Here is a 27,518-nt window from a genome sequence, read left to right as displayed (position 1 = left end):
TTATGGGTTAATTTATGTGTTAACTTAACTAATATGATTTATTCAGTAAATTGTAACAATGTAAAGTATGAATATGGCCTTTTCCCTTCATGTAGATTTGAGCATTGGTTTAATTCATAATTTATTAAGTGTTTATCCTGTAATAAAATTATCTAAGTGCTATGTGACTCAATTTTGTCTATGTACATTTGAATATTACTGCTTTTCAAAAACTACAGATTGGATTATATACACTAATATGAAACAGACATGCAACGAACTATAGCTACTACCCCATTGTATATAAAGCACACAGTGTGAACTAGGACCAAGCAAGGCAGAAGGTAGATTAGATCCTGAAAGTAGATTTATAGACATTAGCTCAGGAAGCTACCAGTTGTTTAACATCAGTTAAAATAGTACAGCCTCTCTATACCACTGATTAGATTGCCGGATAAAAACATACTGAAACACTGTGATAAAGAACAGGAAAGGGGTTTTTGTTTATGAAACTACTTGCAAACATTTCATTCTGATACTACTCACAAATCTCTGAGCAAACTAATCTTATTGCATGTTCGCTGATTATGCTGTTTGGAATTTGGAGAATTGTAGATAATCAGGGCTAGATTGCTATCAGAAGTTTAAAGTTATTTGGCAACGGTATCAAGAAGAAGGCATAATATATTCCTTCTAGTTCTGATAAATTAATTGGATGGAGAGGGCATCTATTTCAGAAAATCCATTGGGTCAGGTAAATCATTGCAATGATGCAGATGATGCAAATTATAGCAATAGCACTTAGACTTATATATCACTTCACAGTGCTTTATAGCCCTCTCTAAGCTGCTCATGGAGTCAGCATATTGCCTCCAACAATCTGGGTCCTCATTTTACCGGCCTCGGAAGATGGAAGGCTGAGTCAATCTTGAGCTGGTGAGCTGGCAGTCAGAAGTAGCTAGCAGTACTGCATGTAACCACTGCACCACCACGGCTCATAATTATTTGCAATATATGATGCCGTGCAAATTATGAATGACACAAATGTTGTAAATCTGTGATGACATCAATATGCAGATTAACATTATGTTATTTCCTATATACAGTGTCCAGAAATCCAAGGGAGTGGGTAGTCAGACAGAGATACATTGATATATTGTTTATATTGGGATTATTTCAAAAATGTTCAGAATATTTTCATCTTATAATGATAAATGAATTTAGTAACACCCATTGATAACAGCAACAAAAAGATACTCAGTTGTTTTTTTAATGGGTTTTAAATGTGCAACTGTATTTGTGTGTTCTAAAATGTTCTAAAAGGAATAGTTGATTTGTGTTACCAATCAAAACTTCAAAATGTGGCACAAATTATTTGTGCTTACACTCTTATGCAGAATTTAAAAATAGTGGATGGGCGTTAGGCTTGGATCATTGCATTAACCATTTGCTCCTAAATAAGACAATCAGGACTCCTGTTTGCCATGGAGGAAAAATGCCCATTTTCTCTCTCTTTCAAATAGTAGGCGGAGAAACACTTTAGCAAAACCATGCCTGTGTTACTGGAATCAGCTCAAAAGCTTTGTGCTGGGCAGGGTTTTTAAAATTTGAGGGAGGCTGAAACAGAAGGCTTTATTTCAACCCCGACTTTCTTATTCCTATGACATTTGTTCAAAGCTGCATCACACTCCCCACACTCAGAAACCCTCCCCACCCTCTTTCATCTCATCTCACCTATGCTGTTCAAGCATTTGGTATATTTGTGAGTCATTTTCTGATTTCAGCAGGGCTGGGGGGTGTGAAAAAATCATCAAGTCTTATGCCTTTGGACATTTGTATGGACGACTTGCCCTGAAGTGCCGTTTTGGTTTCAAATTTGAAATGCTGCATATTCTATTGCCTGTTGCAGCCAAGGGGAGTTATGGTTAGGAAGGTGCTCCCTATTTTCTCTTTCAATGCAAGAGTCTAATAAAGCCTAAATAGCGTGGTCTCTCTGTAAACTGAATGTGGCTTATAAAATGGTGGTAGAACTAACGTTTCCTTCAGCAGCTACTACTGCTGAATAACTTTTTTGTGATTGTTATTTACAGATAAGGGCAATAAGAGCAAAGGATAAAATAGTTGTAAAATATTTGCAGCTTGTAAATGGAGTAATGGTTTATATTCTCTGCTCCTGGGTCAATGAGGGAATTGATTGGTCAACAAAGAGAGAAAGGTTGCTGGAGTAAGATCTATGGATTTCTTGGTCAAAGTGAAAGGGGTTTTAAAAAGGTTTAATTCGCTTGATTTATGAATATTAGAAAAACACCATTAAAAGTATTTCTATAGGAGTGTTAAAGGAGCTAGGACAGGGGTCTCCCCTCCCCCCCCCCCCCGGGTCCATAGCCTGACACTGGTCCGTAACATGCCAGAACCCAGCTGCTCAAAAGATGCAAAGTGAAGCCCCATCCATGGGATGCAGGCAGCACACGAAAGCAGCCCCCATCTAGTCTGTGGAAAAACCTCTCCACAGAACTGGTTGGAGACCACTGAGCTAGGAGACAGTATACAGCTAATAATATCAGCAGAGACTGCTCTGTTGAGGCCATTGACTGATGAAAACAATTCGTTGATTTCCCTTATTATTCTGCCATATCACAGTTTTGCTGTGAAAAGCACCAGTAGGCTTTCACAAGATCCCTGATTAAATAAGTTACTATAAAATTCCTTTTTCTGAACTATCAGTGATTCTGATCCATGTTCACACTTCCTTATCTAAATGTTATTTGCGATTTTAAAAGTTTGTAAGTTCATTAGCAGTGAATTCTATCTTCTAGATAAGATAGTCTAAATTCTGCAGTTTACCCAAGTATTACTTAGGCAGAAAAATGACGAGTTTCAAAACTGCTTCTTTTCATTGTGGAAGTGGTATAAGAGGTATTTTATTTATTTTTATCCCGCCTTTATTATTATTATTAATAACTGAAGTTGGTTAACTTACCTAATACTCTTTCCTCTTCCCCACAACAATAGAATGTATATCATTGTAGCCATTAATAATTATAACTTAAACTTAATTACAACACATGGCTTTGTGTTTGTGTGGGTTAAAGATGAATTTCTCAAGACTCTATAGCAGTGATGGCGAACCTTTTCGGCACCGAGTGCCCAAACCAGAATGCTGTGTGCACCAGAGCCCCAGAAATTTGAAGACCACCTAGTCTTCTTCGCCAGCTACCTGGTCTTCTGGTTTCCGGTCCGTGCATGCGCACCGGCCATCTGGTCTTCACGCACGCTGCAGGAGTCCTGGAAATCTGAAGACCAGCTGGTATGCACACACCGGCCACCTGGTCTTCGGGTTTCTGGGTCTCTAGCACATGCAAAGATCAGCTTGCCCAGAAGAGCAGCTGGCAATGATGCGCATGCCCACAGAGAGGGCTCTGAGTGCCACCTCTGGCACACATGCCATAGGTTCGCCATCACAGCTCTATAGTATATCTGCTGTCTTTTTTGAGCCCCATGAAAAGTTTTCCCTGTGCATTAATCTGAAAACTCTGTTTTCTTTGAGACCAGGTAAATTGGCTAAATCAGAAGTGTTGATTAAAACCGGAGGAATTGCTTTCTTTTAATTATTTTTATATTGCACAAAAAGTTCCAAAGACTTTAAGCAGGAAAACACTGAGGGAATATCATTTTGCACAAGGCTCAACCCGAACATTTTCCAAACCTACAAGACTGGAATTTCTTTTTATTGGACTCAGAGAGTCTTTTTTAATTTAGATTGGACACCTGTAAATATTTATTTAATGTATTTGTATTTCCCAATTTAATTCTGAATCATCTAGGTATATAAACAGCAGTATAAAATAATAAAACATTTACAGTTAATATAAACATTAAAACATCCATGGTAAATAAGTATGCATACATGAGCATTTGCATATGTGAGGCCAAATGGAGTTGAAAATCTTCCCTGCAATCTAAATTAAGCCAGAGGGTTTTTTTTAAACAAGTGATAATGGAATTCACCCTTTCTAAATTCTTTTGCTGGACTGGGAAATCTAGGTTATGGGAAGTCATGTATGTCTGCAGCGGCAGATGCTCTCCCCAGGAGTCTGCATTCAGGGAAGATTGGAACTGAAGTAACCTCTATTTTGAACCACCAAGGAGAGAGGGATTTGAAAACATCAAATAAATGATTCTAAAGTCACTTTGAAAAGTATTAATCTGGGTAGAAATTGTTTGCTAAGATTGTTATGGTGAATTCCTGAAAGTTGTTGCTGTTGAGAGCAGTGAGGATTGGTGTCCTTTATGCCTAATAGTGCTTACCTAGAGGTACAGGGATGGGTGTAGGAATGTTGATGTAATTAGATCTTAATTTCACCTAATAAAGCACTCCTTGGGATATTAATAATTGGATGCGGAATAGCTATGCCTGTTTTGCAAATTTATACTGGAGCTTTTGAAATGGAAAACATCTTAGCAGATTTTGAGAACTCTAATTAAAAATACAGATCATTATCTCTATGATGGGCGGTTTTGGCTGATTGCATTATATCATTCATCCACTTAGAATGATTCTGGGAAAACAAAGCTCTCTGCTACCATGAAGCCTATGTATTATTTGGAGGCATTTTCCTCCCTCAAGGAAACCATACAACTATACTTGTTTTTCATTCGGTGGAATCTGGTTTGTTTGTAAAATATATGTCAACTGTTCTGTCTTTTTTGAGTTCTAAACCATACTGAAGAGTATCAGTACTCAATGACAGCAAAGTAGTTTGGTGTGATCAGACTACTGCTTTATATCCAGTCTTTAGCCATATGCCTTAACTCTTACACACACAATTATGATTTCATTTAGACCTGTGGGGATATGGTTCAAATGCACAAGGCATTTCAGAGCAACTGAAGTTCATAGTGCAAATAACAATAGTCTTACATATTAGAGGTTATCTTATCTGTCAAGTGTGACTCTTATGTAGCCTAAAGTGCATTATTCACAAAGCAGAACAAGGCTATTGAATAGTGCCTAACTATTTCAAACTCAAGTCTTTGTTGCAGGTTCTAAACACAATAAAGATGATTGCGATATTTTAATCCATCACATTACATTACCACACATCACATTAACTGATAATATATTTTATTCAGTTTTGAATTATTGTGCTCTGTGATTTCTGTCATTCTGGTTTATGAATCAGTTTCTGGCTTAGCATGATTTGTTAAGCAGACCATTCTAACTTGCTTAAGAAATATGAGAATAATTATGGTTTAGTATGCTGTTTATTTTTAAAGTGACACAAACATTTATTTTTGCTGCAATGGCATTACAATTTTATTAATGGAACTCTAATAATGCCTACTCAGCACGGCAAATGGCAGTGAATTTTTAATGCTGGGCCAAAGGTTCAAACTAGAGCTTCCTGTTCTAGAACTTAAGATTATGCCAGAGATGTTGACAGCATTCACACAACATATTTACCCAGTGAATATTTAAAATTCCCTTATATTTGGATAATATGCTCAGTATCTTTTTGAGTCTGCCTGGCTACAATTTCCTTTTTTTAAAAAAATAACCAAATCAACAAATGGTACCCAAATATATACAACAAAGTAGGAGATGCTAAAATATATTCTGTTTTCACCTGAGAAGTGATAAGAGGAATTAACAAGTTTGGAAATTGATGCTACACCAGACTGAGAATTAAAACAACTGAATCTACAACAAGCCACTGTTATCCTCAATATACTTAATCTGGTGAAATCTGGGTTAGGGTGATATACTAAGCTGAACCATAATATTGTATAACTATTCTTGGTGTACAGTGTCAGTGCAGTTGTTACTTTAATTATATTTCTAACAGGTTCATCCAGTTGGTCAGTGTGCTGTTTGCAGATAGATTCATTTACGTTGAGGCGCGCCTCATTTTAGAAAGTGAGACAATGTCTGAAGCTATTTATGGGAGGAAGCTCAACAGGCATCAGAATGTATTATTATTATTGAAATTGTCACTGAATGAATTTACAGACTAACATTCATATCTATTGCATTATGCCAAATAGAATCTTAAAACAGTGAAAAACTCTACTAAAAACATTGAGAACGCAGCAAAAACTGAAAATTCTGTTCTAAGGACATTAATATGTTATCTATATACTTCCACTAAGTGTACTCACCAATCTTTCCCAGTCTACATGAACAGACTTCTTCCATATGTGTTTGTATATTGCACAGATTAGCACATCTTTCAGTCTAAGTTGTTTATTGGCTATTTCATCTACACTCAACTTTTTCTATTCAACACCCGATCCAGTGCCTCTCATACTGTACCTCACTTTCTAGTGGCGTCAGTTTCCTGAACATATTCTTGCTACAAATGTTTGTTCTTCTAGAACAACATTTGTAAAGGAATCAGTAGTACCTGTCAATCACCTTTATCCTCATTTGCCTTTTGTAGATCTCAATATCTGTACTTTCATATTCCTATTATAACTAAATTTTCCTAAAAGCATCTTTCCTTGTTTTTCACTGTTGTAACATTCTTAAAGGGTTGTTTGTCCCTTCTTGCTTGATAGTTTGGCTATCATAATTCCTTGCACAGGAGTTTTTACCCTACTGGTTTTCCTTTCCATCAGGATGACTTATCCTGAAAGCCACTGTCATTGTTTTTGGCTGAATTTCATTTTTTCTTTTTCTCATTCTTATTGTGTAGCTAATCTGAATTTGATCTCATCTGTCAAATTATGTTTGCCTGTGGAATTTGTGAAAAAGTGCTAAAAATAAACATTTTTTTCCTGCAAAACTAATCAACCATTGTAATTACCCAATCCAAATTTTCTGGTAATTCCAGGTTTTATCTTTCAAACTTTCACCTTTCCTTCTGATACCCCATTACTTACCCTTTCTGGGTTTTGAATTGAGAAACTTCAATGTTTTCTATGTAATTCATATAAAATTAATATGACAAATTATTTCAGTTATTCCATTATAAAGTGGGACCCGATCCTTAACAATATTCTGTTCCTAATATTACTGCTATTGCAGTTCTTGATGTGGTTTTATGCCATAATTTCTCAACTAACTCAACCTGCTCATACTATCCAAGTTCTCTTATTCCTAAACATCCAATTTAGAATGGTTTATTTTATTTTGACAATTTTAGGTTTTCCTTGGTTCAGAATCATAATAGATTGCGGAAGGCCTGTGCAATGTAGATAAGTGCTTCTCATATTTTATTCCCCAGTTGTACTGGTCCTCATAAAATATGGGTATGCCCTTTCAATATGAACAGTGAGTACATGTCCTTGTGGCTTCAATTTGGTCACATCAATTTTCAATTATAACTATGAAAGTTCAGCATTTTTCCCCAATAAACCTTAAAAGTTTACAGGGAAGGATGGCTTGTCTAGAAGCTCATAGTCTTGCCAGCATCATTCTGAATGAAGTTACTAGGTCCTCCTAAAATTGTAGATTTTAACATAGAGTCAGATTTTAACACTTGCAGACGTTGGTTGAAGATGGCCCTTCAACCACACAACTACCATTCCACCCCTCCTTTCTTTCCTTTGAGTATTACTCTAAATGTTATAATATTCAGAAGGCAAATATTTCTCTGGAGGGCAGACTGTTATTTTACTCTATTGAGCAAATGCTACAACTTTGAGGTCACAGGTCAAAGGAAAGAAAGGAGGGTGAAATGGTAGTTGTGTGTGATTATCCAAAGAGGAGGGCCATCTTCAACCAATGTCTGCAAGTGTTAAAATCTGACTATGTGTTAAAATCTACATTAAAAAAAAAAGCCTATAATAGTGATGGCGAACCTTTTCGGCACTGAGTGCCCAAACTGGAACACATTCGTACACTGGAGAGCCGGAAACCCGAAGACCAGGTGGCCGTTGCCCCTGTATACACCGGCCAGCTGGTCTTCAGGTTTCCAGCACACATGAAGACTAGCTGGCCAGCACACATGCACACACCGGAAACCAGAAGAGCAGCTGGCAATGGTGCGTGTGCCCATAGAGAGGGCTCTGTGTGCCATCTCTGGCACACATGTCTTGGTTCGCCATCCCAGGCCTATAAGTTTATTGCAGATTCTTTGAGCAGTTCACAAATCAGGTTAAAATTGCAATAAAAACACATCTTGAATGGGGAATGATTCTAGCGACATAACAAAGTAATATTCAGATGCAATAGATAATCCACAAAATACGGAAGCGTTAAAATAAGTGAACCACTTTTAGTACATATGCAGTATCCACTAAAATTAACCAAAATTAGACTATTCATAACCAAAATGAATAAGCGAATTATTTAATATTAATGGCAATACTTAGAATGTTCTCCTAGCATTGCAACCAAACATTTAAATATAAACATCCTCAAGAAATAAAATCAAGTCTACAAAATATAATCCAGTTCTCCAACATGTGATGGTTCCAGGAAAAAGAGCATTGCCTGCATTTGTTAATCCAAAGTGCTGCCATAATACTTTATAAAATCAGAGCCTTGCTTATAATTGACATTGTGGAACATCTGTTTGCTTATTTCTTCTCCTTGTTTTCATTGGATGGGTATTCAGAAATTGAAATGAGACAAGAAGACTCTCCTTAGAAGCAGTCATAGTTCTGGGTTCAAAACACCAGAATCTTGCAGTAGAAATAACAACTGCAATAACAATAGCACTAAGACATATATACCACCCCACATTGCTTTACAAATGAATTAAAACACTTAAAAAAAAAAGAATAGTTGTCTGTTAACATTGCTTCAGAGACATTGGTTATTATAATCCAAAAATTATATTTTAACTTTTTAACGTATCTCAGTCTGACGTTGCACATTGTTTTGGAGTCCTATCCGTAACAGCACAGAACTACAAGAACTATTACTTCTAGCAATTCCAAATGAACAATTTTTCAGGTTTTGAATTTGCTTATCAAAGCTACCAGTAGTGAATGAGTCACTGAAACAACCTCTTCACCTCAAAGAGGAAAAAAAATCACTTCATCTCTCTATGATAAAGTGCCTTGTTAAGACACTTCTCATAGTCCAAGTAAATTATTAGAAGTAACAAGTGTCCTCTTTTCAAAGCTCTCAGATTAATTAACATCACATACATTTCTGGGCTTTTTTTTCAGTTCCTCTTTTCCAAATCAGGTAAAAAAATGTTCCTGACTGTAACCAGGTAAAAATCAGCATTTAAAAAAATCTTTTACATTTGCAATAATCTTTTGAAATAGATTTCTCTAATGTAGTGAATCTGAAGACTCAATTGTTCTAATGTGTGTATATTGCTATTTAGACCAGCATGTACAGCATGATAATAATGCAAGGCTTACTACAATATTCCTGGGTAACTTTTGACATGAGATACATGATAAGGAGAAGTTCTTGCTCATTATAAAAATGGTTTTGGATACTAAATTATCAAGAGTCCTTAATAGAAGTTATACGGTAGTATTTAAGTAATAATGGTATTCCTAGAAGCTGCACTTAAATGTTGTCTACTATGTAGACAGTAGCATTTAGGGAGATGACAAACATATCTGATCAGTATACAGATGAAATGGTCTACTAAAAACTGAATATCACAAAAACATTCAGTCACAGAAAATAATTTGTTAATATAGAGGAAATTGTCAAGTATGCTTTGTCCCCCTCCCTACTCCAATCTCTCCTATTAATGGAGAAAGTCTTTAGCAAAGCTCATTAGTGCTTTGCATGATTCTGTGTTGTTGGAGTGTTCAATTCTTGCAAAATCTTTGATATGCAGAATAGTTTTCTATCAGGCAGACCTGTAATATGGAATAGTATGGTCAACTGAATTTTTGACCATGGTTTGCTTTTTTTGCTTCCCTTGCTGTGAAGAATAATTTTCATTTGATAAAATTCATTTTTGTCTGTAGTTTCACTTACAAAAACCAAATATTTTAATGAGATACTTTAATGAGAGACACTTGATTCCTGGGACAGACTTATTGGCTTCACCTCTTCTTCCAGAGGAACAATCCAAGGTTGTTGGTATGCTTTGGTGCCGATAGAGCAAGCTGAGACTTATTCTGAATTTGCAAGAAACATTGATGTAGATCCTGCCTCTTAGGCCAAAGATAGGATCAGTGTAGACAAGTCTAAATTGTTATTTTTCTCCTCTCAGTAGTGTATGTGTGAAGTTGCTAGAATGGAAGCACTATAACATGACTGTTGATAACTGACATAACTGGAGGCAATCCAAATCCTTTTGATATGCAAGACAGAAAACCAAAATGGTATTTCTTTTGCTGATAAAAATATAATAAAGTAATAGGTAGCTTGTTGCTCCCCCCATCTGTTTGGTAAGGAGGAAGTAGTTCTCAAAACTATAGGTTGGTTTACCCCACATAAGGGGTAAGGATAGTTCTGGTCAATCTTTTCTTTCCCCGTTTCTACAAACTTGGGAAGGGAATAAGTTATAATGAACGGGAGAACACCTAGATAGATATATAAATGAATAGGTTTGTTTGTAAGGCTTATGTTAATTTAAAGGTTCTGGAGAACCCAGGGTCCTCTTAAAGCTTATTTAATTATAAAGAAATAAAGAGAATTATATTGCACATTATAATTCTTGGGATGACATTTTCTTAAAATGAAAAGAAATATAGTATGAATGCCTGATTTTTTTTAAAATCAGCTTTAGGAATGTCCAAATGCTCTTCAGTTTGGTTAAATAGCAGCATTTCTAAACCACTCAGTATGCTGTAAAGCACCATGGAGTGGTTTCTAAGTCTTAAGTGCTCTTTCAGTCTGTAGCTTATTTGCTTGCTGTGTAAGTGGCAGATGACTTTGCCTCAGTGATTTGGACAAGACTACTTTGGAGAAGCAAAGCGAAATCACAGTTGCCCCCCCCCTTTATTTATATTCTGCCTTTATTATTTTTACAAAAACCCCAAGGCTGCAGACATATCCAACTCATCTTCCCCCTCCTATGATCCCGACAACAACCATCCTGTGAAATTGGTTGGGCTGAGAGAGATTGATTTGCCCAAAATCATCCAGTTAGGTTTCATAATCCAAGGTGAGACTTGAACTCAGGGTTTGGACTTTAATCACTAGAGCAAACTGTCAAAGCTTTTAAAGAGCAGGCATTTTTAGTTCTTTAAGAGGTTTTTTTCCCCGGTTAGAAATGGATAAAAAAAAGCTTTAAGCTTTTGAGGCAGCAATGCAGGCTTATGCATTGCTGCCTTATGAACCCCAAATATGATCATCCTTGATCAGACCCTCCCCCCCAGGTTATTTGAAAAATAACCACCAGATGTGGCTGTATTGGCATATCTGGTTTGTCCTGGTGGATGTTCATTATAGTTTGAAATATGAGTTAAAGTACTTACTCTAGTTAGTGAAGTTTCAGAAAGGTGCTATCTTTGAAAGAAGAGCTATAAATGGAGGCATCTTCTTAACAAAATTGGACTTTATATTAAATAAATCGCCGTTTTTATTTAAAAGTCTCCCTCTACTTCTTTACTATACATTTACAATGTGTGATTCTGATTATGCATTTATAATATGTATGCTCTCTAAAGGAAAGATGGAATTAAAATCTTAAATTTTGATTATGTCCAAGGCTAGAAAGAGAGAAATGAATTAACGAATGTAATTTACCTCAGTGAGCTGCACCGCACCAACCAACTGCGCTTAACTACAGTTAGTCATCCTTCAGCACAATTCCACATTGCAACATACTAAAATAGCGGAGGGGGAGCAACAATTCTTTCGCCCGGGGAGGAAAACAAGAGTTAATGCCCGAGATGGGCGAATCTTTCCCGCCTCTCCCTGCAGGTATCCGTATATTTACTTGCGCGGGTGCCTTATAATCCCCGTGTCACACAGAGCCTCCGAGGACCGTCCCGCTGACCGCACCTCGGTTATGGTTGCCATGACGTCTCCCTGCTAACACCCCCTCGGTAGGCTTTGGCTCCGCTGCTGCCGCGTGCAGCTCGCTCGGACGCGCCCAAGCACGACTGCGCGAGACGGCCGTGGGCTTTGGCTAATTGTAGCAGCGGACGCGGTCACGTGCTGCAGCGCTCGGGGCCGCGCCTCTACCCCTCCTCCTCCTCCCCCCCATTTGGCCCCAGCCAGGCTCGGGCGCGCGCGCTGAGGTCCGAATGTTGTGAATAAAATGCGCCGTTTGTTACACCCCGGCGGCGCAGGCAGCTCTTAAAGGACCAGAGACCCGGGGTCGCCGGCGCCTTCTTGGACCTCCCCGGCTCTGGGGGCAACTCTGAGGAGGTTGCAGCTCTCTGCAAGCGTGAAGGAAAACAAAGAAGCGACCGGAAACAGCCGTGGGGGGCGCGGGCACGGGGCTCGGAGCCGGCGCCCAGGAAGCACGGCAGAAAGGACGGCTTATGTGGGGTGCAGCTGCACCCAGAGAAGGGGAGCCAGCCGGCAGGTAGGCAGAACGGGGTGAAGAGGGCTTTTCTTGTATGCATCCACAGCTGCGAGGTGGAGATGCACGGGGGGGGGGGGGGGGCGCCGCTTGGACTTAAAAGGACTAAGGCCTTTTAAGCCATAATTCCGTGTTTAAAAAAATGCAATCTGGGTGGTGTTCCGTTTCTGCTAAAGATGGTTCTATGATGCTGCTGGGGGAGGATCAAATGGCCCGGCGCTGTAAACTGCGGCTTCCCAACAATAAAAATCCAGTCCGGGGCATTTCCTCCTCCTCCTCCTCCTCGATTGTCGTTTGCACCTGCAGCTCATCGATACCTTAACGGAGGCAGTTGATCATGTCTTTTGCAAAATGCGAAGGGCCGCTTTTGAGGTTTTTCTTCCCTGATCGACAACCACGTCTCCTTTCAGCTGAGGGCGAGGCGGCTGCAAGCCCCAGAAAGGGAATGAAAAGGGAGAAAACAAAACGGCCGAGGTGGGGTATACAGGAGGATCCGGCTGGTGGGTTTGTTCAGCGCGCGGTCACGGAAGGGGGGCAGCTTCCTGCTTGACTGACACGTGCTGCTTCTCTCGGCTGTTGACGCCTTTGTCTTGGAGCGCGAAGGAGGCTCATCCCTTCCTGCGAGGCTCGAGGGCCCATCAGGCTCGGTTAACGAGGGTTGGGCGAGAGCCGCCCTCTTCTGCTTTTCTCTGGCTCACGTTTCCGTTTTGGCTGGGCAGGCCGGAGGACGAGGCGGTCTCCGCTCTCTTTGTTATTGCTTTTGTTTCGCGCGGAGCACGTGGCCCCGTGATCTCGCGGTTCTTAAAGTTACAGATCTCCAACCCTGGCTTCAGCGATCCATTTTGACTCCTGAGGTCCTTTCTCCTGGCCTTCGGGAGCAAAGGGAAGGAAGGACGAGGGGAAAAAAATCACGAGAGAAATCCCCAGAAAACAGCCTTCTTCTCTTAGAGCAGAGTGGGATGGGAAAGGAAATTGCGGCCGACCCCCGGGTGAAGATGAACCGCCACTGCCTGATTGAAATCAGGTCCGGCGTTTTGCAGCAAACGCGGAGCAGCTGTGTGTCAATTTATTCCGTTTGTGATTGACGGGCAATGACAGATTTCGAGACGGGGGGGCTCTGAGTCGCTGGTTTGTGTTGTGAAACAAATTTCTGAAGGTGACTTGTGAATGCAAGGGACATGTGGAGGCAACAGGAACTAGAGTGGTAGCTCTTGAGGTGGGGATGGGGGTGGTCATGGTTGAAAATAGCTTGCCTCCTTTTTCCTCTCTCATACAGAGCAGCTTTTTGAGCGTTTATGGCCATGGTGGTTTCCTGTCACAAGTTTCCCTAAAGCTGCTAGCACTTTTCCTTTGCTGCTGCTATCTAGATGCCTATGACTTGAACTTCATGAAGTCCTGATAGTATGACATGGGGGGGGGGAATTGTGGGAGGCGCATGATGGAGCCTGCATGTGGCAGATGCAACCTTATGGGTGTTTTATTTGAAGATGCCAGTTCTATAAGAGCCAACTCTTGAACAGAGCCAGTCTCCTTTTTGATTCTCCCAAAGTTTGCGAACCTCTCTTATTACCCGGAAATACTGGAAACATTACTGCAGCTTTTTCCATGAGAGCGAAACATTTTCCTTCCTTGGTTTCTCCAAATGGGTACAGAATTGAATGATTTGAATTGAAACGGAGGAGAGACACAGGAAGTGTAAGCAAAATTATTGGTTATTAAGTTTGGTTTTAGAAATGAGAGCAAATAAAATGGGAAATTTCTACAAAAGGAGAAAAATCTTAATATTGCTTTGAAGAGTTGTTGACGCTGGGGTTGTTGTTACTCTAAAATAATTAAAAGAGAATATGAGTAGAAATCAAAATTGCTATTTTATTTTGTGACATAGTAACTGGTCTACCAATAATTTCTAACTGATCTACCAGTCAGAAAACATGCCAGATGAGTGCTCCCCAACCTTTTGGGCATCAGGGACCAGTTCTCTGGAGAGAGGTTATTCCATGGACCAGAGGTTTCACATGCTGCCTTCATCTCTTGGATGGGGCTTTGCTTGTTTTCTCCACCCGGTTTCTGGCATGTTGTGAACCGGTGTCTGGGAACCCATCCCAGATGAATTCATCTGTCTTGAAGTATATTGATATATCCTGGGACCCCTTTTTCTTCATTCTTCTCTGTCTTTGTTTCTCTATTCAACTTGGAATATTTATGCGAAATTTGAAGTATGTGGTAGTGACATGCTTCACAGGAAATGTGGGCTGGCACGTTCTGAGATTTCCCCAGTATCTATACTGCCATGATGATTTGGTACATTTTTCCTTTTAAAATTAGCATTTCACAGGAAGCACAATATTATTTTCTGTGTCTGGTGAGGCCTGAAGGCAAATATGCATTATATATGTTAGCTGATTGCCACTCTGTACAGTTAGAGGTCACAGAACTCATGAGATTTAACATAATGGAACAGCTAAAAGGCTTGGATGATGTCTGAGAATATACTTGGCTTAGGTGCAGGAAGATTTCCCCAATCTGTATTTGGATTTCAGTTCCCACAATTCCCAGATAGCTTTCCTTTGAGAATCAGGATCCCAGAGTATCTGGAGGGTCCCACGTTGAAGAAAGCTGTTCCATTATAATGCCCTAGTATGTTATTCTGAAGATTTTTCCCAGTTGACATAGCAGTGCTGATCAGTGAAAATAATTGCTTTATTGTGTCAGTTAACTCCACTTGAAATGGAAAGCTTTTATAGCAATGGCTAGCCAAGGAATGATTAGATGAATTGACACATTGTGAGTTGTCAGACAGTTTTTATTTGCCACTAGTAGATATGCAGCAGAGTTGATAGTTAAGATGAAAAGAGTACCTTCTCCTAACGTTTAGGTCTCCTGCTGAGTGTCCAATAATAACATTATTTGAGTCAGGGGCAGTGTGATTGCCATTCCACTCTAAGTGGGAAAGTACCTTGGGCCTGTTCAGATCTTTTCTTTTGCATTTATATGTTTAAAACAGTCCTTTAATTTGGGGAAGTTGCAAAGACTTTACTTTGTGACAGTTAAAGTGTTGATACATTTGATAGACTTGGGATGCCACAGTCACCACAGAACCTAGTCAATCTTGTCAGAAAAGCTTATTAGAGTTAGACTTAATTAGCTGTGGGATAGGAGACCTGCATGAAATCTCATGGCTGTAGACTGATTAAGAAACAAAAAAAAAAATATTTGGGGAGTAGACAGTGGCAAACCACTTCTGAACAGTTGCCAAAAATGTGCACGAATGTCTCCATAAGCTACTAGTAGATGAGTAGCATTTGAATTTTACTTGTTACTTTTAAGGAAGCAGCAACAGTCTCTAAAAATTGTGAAAAGATTCATCTGGCTTCTTGTAAAACTGCTTGTGGAATATCTCACCCTATAATTTAAGACAGAACAAGAAGTGGCAACTTAAGCTGGATAATGGAGAAAGGCAAATATTTTAGGTGTTTGAATTTATTTTTAATGTTTAATCTGTCTTAAAATGAGTCTTGATGAAGTGGGAAAGTGGTGTTAAAATCCAAACAACAATTGAAATACTTTAAAGTAGTGAGAAAGGGAGAGATACCTTCCTCAGCTCAGAGCTGGAAATTGAGACCGGTTAGTTTTTTGTAGAAATACCACATAATACTAATGCCTTCAAAATGAAAAGTAAAATCTTCAAGTTAGCCTATGTCCTGATAAATCCATGGCCAACTATATAGTTGTTCTGGCAATAATGTGGAGGCAAATACCATTATACCCAAGCATGTTAAACTGGCAGCCCGCGGCCACATACAGCCCATGGAGGCCACACCCACTCCGGCTCCGCAAGGGCAAAAAACATCACAGTACATTATGATACAACCCGTGATGTAATCGGGTTTGATACCTCTGATTACACCAGTACAAAATACAGTAGAATTTGTTTGGAGGTGACAAAGAGTTTGTCTTTTTGAGGCATATAACTCCTTGTACCCTTGTATATTGCAATTGGAAATTCCAGCTCACTGAGCATTGGCTTCAGCTGGCAGAGGTGGGGAAGTACAGCAGCGAATTGCTTTGTGTTTGTGCAAGAGTATTTATAAGTAATTCTAGCCATTTTACAAATATAGTTACTGACTGTTCTTGTTACCCTAAAGGTAGCTGCTGTACTTGTCTTCTCTAAAATATTTTTTCTTCAACAAGACAGGCAAACACATGACTGTGGAGAAATGATTATTGCAAAAGAACAGGAGGGCAATTCTGATCAGTAACACAGGCCATTATCTTTGTATACCAAATGCCTCCATGGACTGGTCTTGCTGAGTCAGAAGTTAAATTAGAAAAAAAATGACTGGAGAAAGATGATTCTGTTTTTTCTGAATCAATTGCCTTGACCTTTCTTGAATTTACTATTTGATTATGGGGTGTTCATTTAGGACATCACAATCACCCATTGGAATAAAGTAGCATGTTCTAAATTACTTTTGGAAAGGAAGGATAGTTTATTAATTTGCTTTGTGTTGTCTGTTTTTAACATTAATATGGCACTGTTGCAATGTTTGGGTATTGTTCTGCTTTTTATACAGTTAAACAACAAGGTCATTCCAAACTTGTTATTGGTTGTCCATTTTTTTTCCAGCAATAAACATAAAGGAGTTTCTAATACCAGACATGGGAAAAAAAGTTTAATTCATAGAGAGTAATGGGAATCAGTTGTCCCTTGAAGTATAAACTCTCACATTGCCAACAAGATTGGATATTTTTCTGTAGAGAAGGGAGGGGGAGGTTGTCGGCTACCATTTTTGTGTTAATATATGTGTTTAATTATAAACTACAATGTAAGTTGTCTTTAAAAAGTTACAGTGTTCCTAGGAGGGGAATTTATTTAGAAAACATGTGGAACTTATACAATTTCATGTATAAGAGTAATGAATTAATAGAAAATCATGATGCTTCAACATGTAAAGAACCGAATGCCTGCTTTTAAAAGGAAATTATAGGCAAATTTAAAAAGTGACTCTGCATAGCCACAATGAAAACATTTCAGAAATATTATTTGTCCAATATTAGAAATAAATTTGCAACTAATAATGATACTGGTAGTCCTCAGGTTATGATGGCACTTGGGTCTGGAATTTCCTTGTAAAGTGTGACATGCAACTGCATCAGTTAGAGGTCTTGGCGGCCGTTGTAACCTTAGTACTGTGTGGATTGTTAAGTGGAAAGAGATTAAAGTTCCAGTCTAGGCTCACCGTGTGTTTATTTGTGTGGCATGGTTAGTGCTGTGATGTATGCCCGTGATGGTGAACCTATGGCACGTGTGCCACAGGTGGCACCCAGAGCCCTCTCTGCAGGCAGGTGAGCCATCCCTCCAACTCAGCTCCACCGTGCATGCACACGTGCCTCCTGCCGGCCAGCTGATTTTTAGGTCTCTGCCCCGCATGCACGGGGGGGCAGGGCACATGCGGGAAACATGCATGTATTCGGGGTCAGGTGCACATGCGCAGAGGTCAGGAAGAGTGTGGCATCTCTCCCACACTCTGTTTTTGGTCCCAGGAGGCTTCAGGGAGGCCTGCTAGGCCCAAAACAGGGTGCGGAGGGGGTTGCAAGCACATGCACAGGGAGAGGGGGGCACGGGGGGGGTGTCACATAGACATTGCATTGTGGATGTGGGCACACATGTGAACACTGTCGCACATTCACATGCTTTTGGCACGTGAGGACAAAAAGGTTAGCCATCCCTGATGTATGCGATGGAGACTGGGCAGATGGTGAGGTCTTGCTCTACAGTAGGGTTCTTCATGGGGGAAAAGTGGCAGGAACCTTTCCAGATTTCCCATTGACTCTGCTTGTGGGAAGCTGGTAGAGAAGGTTGCAAATGATGATCACTTGACTGTGGCTTGCTATGATGTCATAATTGCAAGGAGGGCCCTCCGATTGCAATCAAGTGGGGATGTGTTATTTGTGAACTGGTGTTCAGTGCTATTGTAATTTTGACTGGTCACTGAATGAGTGGTCACAATTCAAGGACAACCTGTAAATGCGCTTAGGTGATGATCTGGGCAGAGAGTGACCACGTTAATGACTGCTACAATTTACATGTGTAATCCTGAATTCAATTACGGCCATGAGTTAAAAACTACCTGTACACTCCTATTGGCCAGCCAGTGGTCCTGCTTAGAATGAGGAGATCCCTTTTGTGTAAAGGAGAGACTAGGGGAGCTCTTGGAGGTCTGATGTGAGGAATGTTGTTGAATAAAATAAGCTGAGTTCACTTAGAATTGGACGCCAGCTGGCCTGGTCCAGTGAAGGTGACCAGGAAACACTGTGGAACTTAGTTATCTGACAGAAATTTGATCCAGTTAGTCCCAAGGAAGTGGGCAGAGCCCTCAGGCTTTGAATTCTGTCATTTGGACTTGTGTGTCCTTCCTAGTTGGTTAAAATCCACAAAGGGTACTTTTTGTCTCTAGACAATGATTAATGCCTCATGGGTGGGGTAGAACTGCCTGCCTTGAAAAGGACTGTTGTATGACTCCTCCAATTCTTGGATATGATGTTGGGCAACTTTCATTTCGAAAGTGTTGGATGGTGTCCCCCATTGTTGAAAGGGTGATATGCACCCAACCTTAAAGAGTCCTGGACATTATCTGCACATAAGGACACTATCTGATCTCTTTTCATGTAGGGTTACCAAAATGAAACGAGATTAGAGTGCTTAAAAAGCATTTGTTGTGTTTGTGGATGTTCAGTGGACAGTTTGATATGGGGATGGTGTCCATTCCAGCCCTCCTCTCCCAGCTTTATTAGGAGGCTTTATTAGGAGGCTTTATTAGGAGGCTTATGCTGTGGTCACTTTCTGCTTGAATTATTGCTATTTGTTCTATGTGGGGCTGCCTTTGGAGGCCATCTTACAATAGGTCCACAGTGCAGCAGTACATGCAATGCTCTGTGATTTACCCATATTATATGACTGCTGCATAAGTTGCACTGGCTACCCGATACTTTCTAGATGTAGTTAAAGGTGCTATCAGTCCTCTATGCAGGTGCTTTTTAAAAAAGGTCAAATTTTATGGTTGGAATCATTAATTTGAAAATAAAACTGCCAATATAGTAATGTTCTAGCACAAATCTTAAATGAGACTACAGGTGGAATATTGTGTATGGGTCTGATCATCCCATATTATGAAAAGATGCAAAAAATTTATTAAGATGAAGACTGTCTCCTCTACAGGAAAATCTGTAGCAACTCTCTCTCAGTCTTTTGATCATAGTTGTAGAATTTGAGGCCATCCAGTGAATAAATGCAGGATAATTCAGGAGTCACAGAATTAAATTGGTTTCTTTTTACACAGTTAAACTGTCACTGCTAGCAATCGTAATGGTTTGAATTCTAATTTGAATGGTTTTTAAAGAAAAATAATATTACTGTTTATTATCTCGTATATCATAGGCAACCTTTCCTAAAAGCTGACTGCTGCTGTGTAGTGACGTTAGAATGTTAGTATGTTCTTACATTTTTAAAATTTGACTCTGGATATAGCTTATTAATATATACTTCATCCAGATGATGTTGGGATTACGATATTTTTCGGAGTATAAGATGTACTCCCCCCCCCCCAAAATGTGAAAATCTGGGTGTGTCTTATACACTGATTACAGCATTTTGGCCTATCTAAACCCCATCCCCTTTGCAGAAATAGATGTGCAGAGATTTTGGGAGGCCTGCAGAGTGCAAAAACTTTTTTTTTTTTAATTTACCTCTTCAAAATCATGGTGCATCTTATACTCCGGTGTGTCTTATAGTCCAAAAAATATGGTAATAATGGGGATGTTTATGTTTATCATTGCAGGACATTTAGGACTTTCTTTGCTAATTTCATTGTATGGTCACATGTGATCTATGGTTTGTCAGATCTGGATATTCAAAGTTTAAATCTCTATCAGCCACAGGTTTTCTTGGCCTATTTGCTGTCTTATATTTTTAAGTTATGTGTCTTGCTTGTCCTATGGATTAAGCTGAGTGCTCTGAGCTTCTTAAAAGAAAGGAAAAGATAAAATTGGATTCACAACTAGATTTAATTAAAAGTGGTAGAAGAGAATGAAAGACAGGAAGCAGAAAAGATATAGAAATGAACAAGCAAGTCAAAATTACTATGAGTTAGATATTCAGGGAGAACTTTTAAATGGAGACCACGTAATATGAAGAAAGTCTTAGTCTGTCACTGAATATGTGAGAATTTTTTCACCTCTTTCTGTTGTGTTATGGCCTACCAGTGATGTCCCTCTAGCATGGGTATCAAACTCGATTTCATTGAGGGTCACATCAGGGTTGTGTTTGTCTTCAGGGGGCTAAGATGGGCATGGCCAGCTCAACATCATTCGTATTGGGAGCACATGTGGTGGCCTGAGCCTTATGCTAGCAAAAATGTACTCCTGAGCTCCATTTTTGGCTGAGACAGCCTCCTGCAACCCTCTGCCATCAAAAATGGAGCTGAGGAGGGCCACCAACAGCCCTTAGACACACTGGCCGGATCCGCTCCCCTGGCCTTGAGTTTGACAACCCTTCTCTAGCATAACTCTTCTAGAGATTGTTCTGATTTAACACTTAAAACTCTTTTTATTACAGAGCTTGTGTTCAATAGCTGTTTCACCACTTTTTGCAGATCCCAAAGAACCAGTGAGGAACTGTGTTTGGCGTGTGAGATCCAGCATCACCTTTTGCCTTGTGAACATCCCCAATGCGACCATGGGAACTGGCAGTGAATAGGTGGCCTCCTGTCCCATTTGACCAGCAACAATTCCCAGGGGAGAGCTGTGGCAGCCCAGCACACCTCAGGAGAAGGTACAGTGCTTCCTCTTTTAACTAATGTTGATAATCAGTGCAAACCAGCATTCTTCCTTTGGGCTTGAGGGGATTCAGAGGCTTGATTGTGCTGCATGACTACAGATGACACCTAGTTTTTAAAGAATTCATATGTGGTTTAAAATAGCAGCACTCAATTCCATATTAAAATAAATGTAAATTTTGCCTCAATTCTTGACCACTTAAGTGTCCATATTAGCTTCTCAGAAACGTCATGGAAGTGATTTTTCACTTTCTCTTCTGAGATATGTTTGGATTATCCAGTCTAGTCAGTGGCTCTTATATTTCTTCTCAATCCCACATGTCGTATTGGACAGGTCCACATCTTCCTCTCTCCAGTTGTTTCGAAATAATCTCGGTTCAACTAGGAACTCTCACTTGCTGTGACTGCCTTCTATAACAAAGCCAATATAGCCAGGAAAACTGGTTCAGTTTCTTGGTGAAAAGCTTTATAGAGCTTCAACAAGAAATCTTTTATAAACTTATGGACAGGTTGTTACAGTCACATTACTATTGATGTGGGACAGATATCAGAAATGGTTGGACATAAACTTTTACTCCATGGATGAACCATTCATCATATGCTTGTGTTTTATGACTATATCTACTTCTAGATAATGAGATGGTTTTGCTCAGTTGCTTGGACTCTCGTCATGCCCAGAACATTATCCGTGAAACCGAGTGAGGTTGCAGAGCTTTGTGCATTTCTTCTCCTGGCATTTTTTTTCTCTGCAGAGTGAAGAAATGACACATAGCAGAATCCTGGCAGTTATGCTACAGAATTCAGTATATTTGAATGCACTAATTGCATTTATGGCCTAATTTGCTGCATGAGCAGCTAAGCCTGCCTCCACCCCATATAATATTACTATGTTGACCTATCCTTGACATTAAAAATTGGTGTATTCATAGCTAAGAGGTCAGCACATATAACTGGCCAGCCCCTAGGGTCACCCCTCTATATTTCTCTCCCCGCAACTGGCAACGCAGCCCTCCTTTCCGGCACCACTGGGGCCGACGTGAGCGACCTCTACAAACTCTCCTAGCCCAGGATGAGAACTACTTGCACCCGGCTTTTTTCCAGCAGCAGCAGCCACAGCCACAAGTCTCTGTAGATGAGCACCCAGCGTATGTTCTGGCCACCACGCCACCACGAATGCTTCACCCAGCGGCACACACATCCCACCAGCATCCATTCATGGTGGATCTCCATGACCAGGTAAGGTGGATGTTGTGTCATAAATACCCTTGGAAACCTACGGCTGGGATATTGTCCCGCTTACATTTGGAAGAGTCTATTGGCCAAAGATAGTAAAACCATAAGAAGTTACCGCTTCTTATATACTGAAAAGGGTAAATTGTGTTGTTGGATGTACTGCAGCTTTGAAAGCTTTTGCCTGTGAAACACTATATAACTGATAGTGTCAACCATCCTTTAAAACTGTTTAAGATATAGCAGTTATTAGATCCAGTTGTTGACTGAAAGAATGGCAATGCAAGATCATGTGGGGAATATAAAACTGCTCATAAGTGCAGCACATGCTGTTTAGTTGCCTGGCTGTTTTACTTGCTGGTGATGATGAGAGAAATTATAACTTCATAGGAAAGAGCATGCTTTTGTACGGGTAACAATCTAAGCTGATTTTTTAATATCTTCAACTGAAAGATTCACATCTTTTGGTTGGGAAGCACTTCTGCTTGAAACCCTGAGGTACATTTTCCTCATTTCATTCACAGAATTTCCCCTTTTTGCTGCTAGTGATGGAATGCAAAAATCAATGAAAGTTTCTGTATCGGCCATTAGGACCATTGTGAAGTCAAACTTATCCTGCTTTTGAGATTGAATTTTCCTTCGCACAAAGAGGAATATACAAACATTTTATAATTCTTTGGATGTTTGCCAGGTATCCTATGATGGTATCTTAAAACAATATACGTAAGGGTGATTAAATAGCTTTGTTCCTCTCATTTTTATTATATTGTTTCATGTAATATTGTAGGGATTTAAACTGTGATGCCTGAAATTGATTTCAGCGTGAAGGCATTGTGTATACTTTTTAAAAGTATGCATCAGAATTCAGCATATAGCTGATAAAAGCTGAAGTGACCAGAGTGGGGGTAGTGAAATCAATCAGTGTAATGTGCAATCAATACCTTAGACATTATAGGAAGCGCCATCCAGGCCAGGGGTGGGTCCCGGCTGCTGCTACGGCCGGTTTGCTCCGGGACTCTCTGCGCTTGCGCATGCACAGTACTAAAAAAAAAAGCTGTGCATGCGCAGAAGCAAAAAACAATATGGCGGCGCCTATGGCACCGGCGATAAAACTGGTTCCTGGGCATGGCAGGCCGAGTTACTACCTACTCTGCCAAGCCGTTCCGAACAGGTAGGAACCAACTTCTGATCCAGGCTCTTTAAAATGTGCATTCGTTCAACAGTGAATCTGCAGTTATGTTACTGCTATAATTGTGGGAATGTTGTTCCTATGGCAACATGTACACTGCTGCTCCTGAAATTCTGAAACTTCCAGCAGGTCCAAGCATTTGACTTTTGACTTTCCAGTTAGGCTTCTGCCCTGTTAATCTTACTCGTCCTCCACTTGGTGAGGCAGCATCAAAGAGTCCTTGCAGAGGATAGGTCCCTTAAGAATCCATTGGTTTGCAGATATTGCCGGACTGTGATCAGACACTTCCATGGTAGCCAATAATTATGGCAGCTGTAATCCAGCAACCGCATCTGAAGAATCTTGTGCTTCTCATCTCTGCTCCAATACTAAATACTAAATTTCTCTCGCACAAATATATTTCTGGCCTTGCTACGAGAAATGTGTTGACATACAGATTAGTCTCTTTGCTGGCTGGCATCATCTTTCAGCAAGTTGGCAGCATACAGTTGTTGTACATGGGATTATGAATGTAATTTGTATGTTGTATGTGTTGGTTTAGCAACATTAAACTCCCAACAACGTCAAATTATTTAGCAGCCTGAATCTCTAAGCCGGTAGTATGCTTGACAAGAATTCATCTTCCAACAATACACAGGAAAAGATTTAACACTTTTTAGACTATGCAGTTACTGCTCCTTCATAAAAACAGTGGTTCTCAAACCTTTTTTGGCCATGCCCCACCTAAGCATCTCTAAAATCCCCCCCCCCCACTCCGGTGACATATAATTCTTACTTTACTCAAAAAGTGAACTCTATTCATGCGGATGAAGCCTAAAAGGCCATTAATTTGGTTTAAACAAGGCTCAAATTGCTCCCATTAAAAATCATTTTTTTTATAACACGTTGGGAACCACTGTGTTAGACTGATGGAATAAGATGGGGAAATTGTTTTCAACAAAAAAAGAAAAGAATGATTCCAGTTTGTGCTGGTGTTTGCTTTTGAGCTTAGTGTGATATATAAACTAATGCAATATAGTGGAATATAAAGCTTTCATGGGCATTATCTATACATCAAAGGAAACTGAATAAGCAACTATCTAAGCAATGTATATGAAATAAAGATTAAAAAGTACTGCTTTCAGCATCCTGCAGATGGATTGTAAAACATCCTGCAGATGGATTGTTATTAGGACACTTTAGCTTGTTAAGGAATAGTGAAAATGCAGGCTATACAATTTACAAATAGAGAAAAAACTGGGCTACTTGATTACTAAACAAAGCTGGGGTGGTGGTTTAGACTCAGAAATATAAGCCTGAGAATCTGGGAAGAGAGTATTTTTCAGGAGAAATTTTCCCAGTACTATTTCAATTTTTGGGTCATGAACACTCAGCTTGAATTGTTTATGATTCTATGTGGTGGTTATCTCAAACTTGTATCATCAGGTTGATATGCCTTTGATTTGTTATCCCTAATGCTTCATCTTTATTCTTTGGTGTTTGTGCTGGTTTGAAATCACTTATGGTTTGCGTCCGACTAGCACTTCCTTTTTTATTATTGCTTAGTGTCAAATCTACACTATCATATATTAAAAAGATTAGTGGGAAAATATAAAATACTTTGGATGTGATTTGATTATGTTTTATCTCCCCTTCCCTTCCAGGTGCATCAGGGAGCTGTCCCTCTCTCCTACACGGTGACCACAGTAACAACACAAGGCTTCCCCATTCATACTGGCCAGCACATACCTGGCTGCAGTGCGCAGCAGCTCCCAGCATGCTCAGTGATGTTCAGTGGACAGCACTATCCACTCTGCTGCCTCCCACCCCCTGTGAGTCCTTTGGCTTAAAACGAGCAAGAATTAATGATGGATGAGAGAATGACCTGGCATGAATTACCAATACTTGTTTGTACATGTGGTGGGGGTTCATGACAGCTATGGACTTGACCCAAATAATTAAGGGCCTGACTTACAGAAGAAGTCACATGCTTGATTCATTTTGGGATACTAGTCAAATCAGATCCCTGCCATAGTGTGATCACTATCTTGTTGCTTCGGAAGTTTTATGGCTGTTTCCTGCTGCGGAGGGAGTTTGGAGTTGTTCCTGAGGCTCTAGGATACACAGACAGTCTTGATCATTGCTTGGAATAAGAATGCAATGATGACCATAGATTGGATTGCATCTATACATCCCCTCACTGCTTGTAAATCCTGTGCTGCCCTCTGGTTTTTCAAGAGTTGCAGGAGATGGAATGACAGAACAGGTACCCAGAGCACTACTGAAAAAATAAGAACAGGATGTATCTGACAGAACATGAATAAGAGATTACCTTGTGAAAATAGGAGCAGTCAAATTTATAATTATTTTTCTGCTGTTAGTAGATCTAGAGATAACTAGTTCCCAGCCCTGTTCATCATGATCCAGACCATGTTAGGAGGCAGGGCCACTAGGAAGAGTAATGAAGGCATCTGACAAATTAAGTTGCCAAGCTAAACTTTGGTTATGTGGGTCCTGTGGATTTGACTGAGGCATGTTCATGTGGTACCTGGGAAAGCTTTGAGCCTGGTGATCCTGAAGAATTATACACATTTCTTGGACTCAGTCACCTTGATGTTATATCCATATCCTTTTGTTTGGTTATGATTATCCAAGAGGTGGTGATTAATTCATCTTTGAATAAAGGGGTGGTCTTGTTTGTATTTAAGGAAGCAGTGATTCTCCCACCACAGGTACTCAAGAACTATTAGTCTACCCCAGTAATACTGAATAATTCATGTCGAGTTTCCAATTTTGACCTTTTGGGAGGAACATTGTGAAAAAGTGGCTGGTGTGATAGCCATTGCCAGGAGAGGTTTGGCTCAAATTCATTTTGTACACCAATTGTACCTGTTCCTGGAATGTGAGGTTCTGCTCAGTCAGTTGGGTCTTAGTCACTTCCCATTGGATAATTGCAAAATACTTTACATGGGACTCTTGAAGAGCACACATAGAAGTTGCAGTGAGCCAGAATTTGGCACTGCAGGTAGTTACAGGCATGCCTTGGTACCACCATGATAACACCGTTAATTCATCATTAGTTTGTGAGCTGCACTGGCTTCTGGTTGCAAATTGAGGTGTTGGTCATGACCTTAATGGATAGAGCTGGATTTTGAGGATGTCTGTTCTCAATTTTCTACACATCCTGTGAGATCCAGTTAAACTGAAGAAACCAAATAAAACCCCCTGAGACATCTTAAGTAACCAAAATATTAAGTAAACCCAAAAGAAAAGAAAAAAAACAAGAGGCATTTGTAGCATACCGTGTAAGTCCTTTGGCAGGCAGCTCTTTCAGCCAGCCTCCTGAGAGAAGAGGGAGTCATTGTGGCAAGAAGCAGCAGCAGCTTTCAATCTTCCCCGCTGGCTTCCCCATTTACTTTCTGGGGAAGCCAGCAGAGATGATTGTAAATGATGTTCGTATGATTGTGGGATGCTTGGCAATTGTAAGTGTAAACAGGTTGCTAAGCAGCCGGATTGTGGTCATGTGGACTGTATGTCGGGATTGGGAGGTTGGGTTGGTGCAACATTTTGCAACAGTCATGAACCATCAAGGGTATTTTGATTCCACACTGTTGTTAAAAGGTTGGTTGTAAGTCAGGGACTACCTGTAAAAAAGCTAAGAAGGAACCCAAAAGACCAGGACATACATTTTTAGCACCCAGGTAAGCAAGGACTAATGTGAGAGAAATAAGCAAGAAACTACCAAAAAGAAAGTGGCACCCTCATCAAGCTGGCAAGGCAAGCTACTTACTATATATGAACAAGGAGGAAATACCATGCTCGTATTGATGAATTTACTTAGTTGTGTAATGAAACATCTGCAAGCAAGCAACCAAACTCTGAGAGTATCAAGAACTCCACAGTTCA

The 27,518-nt window shown here is 40.0% G+C and overlaps 1 protein-coding gene across 7 annotated transcripts in view; it reads left to right on the top strand.

The window, feature by feature from the left end:
• The window catches only part of RNF44 (ring finger protein 44), an 86,045-nt gene that overhangs the window by 44,791 nt on the left and 13,736 nt on the right, over positions 1-27,518 (top strand). For 2 of the 7 annotated variants that reach the window (XM_032238969.1, XM_032238964.1), the window contains exons 3-5: positions 21,032-21,210; positions 22,222-22,450; positions 25,277-25,444. In XM_032238969.1, the coding sequence (XP_032094860.1) occupies positions 21,107-21,210; positions 22,222-22,450; positions 25,277-25,444 (501 nt within the window). In that variant the 5' untranslated portion in view covers positions 21,032-21,106. Of the gene's footprint in view, positions 1-11,385; positions 12,384-13,209; positions 13,405-19,731; positions 19,866-21,031; positions 21,211-22,221; positions 22,451-25,276; positions 25,445-27,518 lie in introns of those variants that run through there. The other 5 variants (XM_032238965.1, XM_032238966.1, XM_032238968.1 and 2 more) reach the window with 5 other exon arrangements.

This window comes from Thamnophis elegans, chromosome 2 (assembly GCF_009769535.1).
Source record: "Thamnophis elegans isolate rThaEle1 chromosome 2, rThaEle1.pri, whole genome shotgun sequence".
NCBI classification, from domain to species: Eukaryota; Metazoa; Chordata; class Lepidosauria; order Squamata; family Colubridae; genus Thamnophis; species Thamnophis elegans.
Note: the sequence above shows the minus strand (reverse complement) of the source record. Positions and strands in the feature narration are given on the sequence as shown.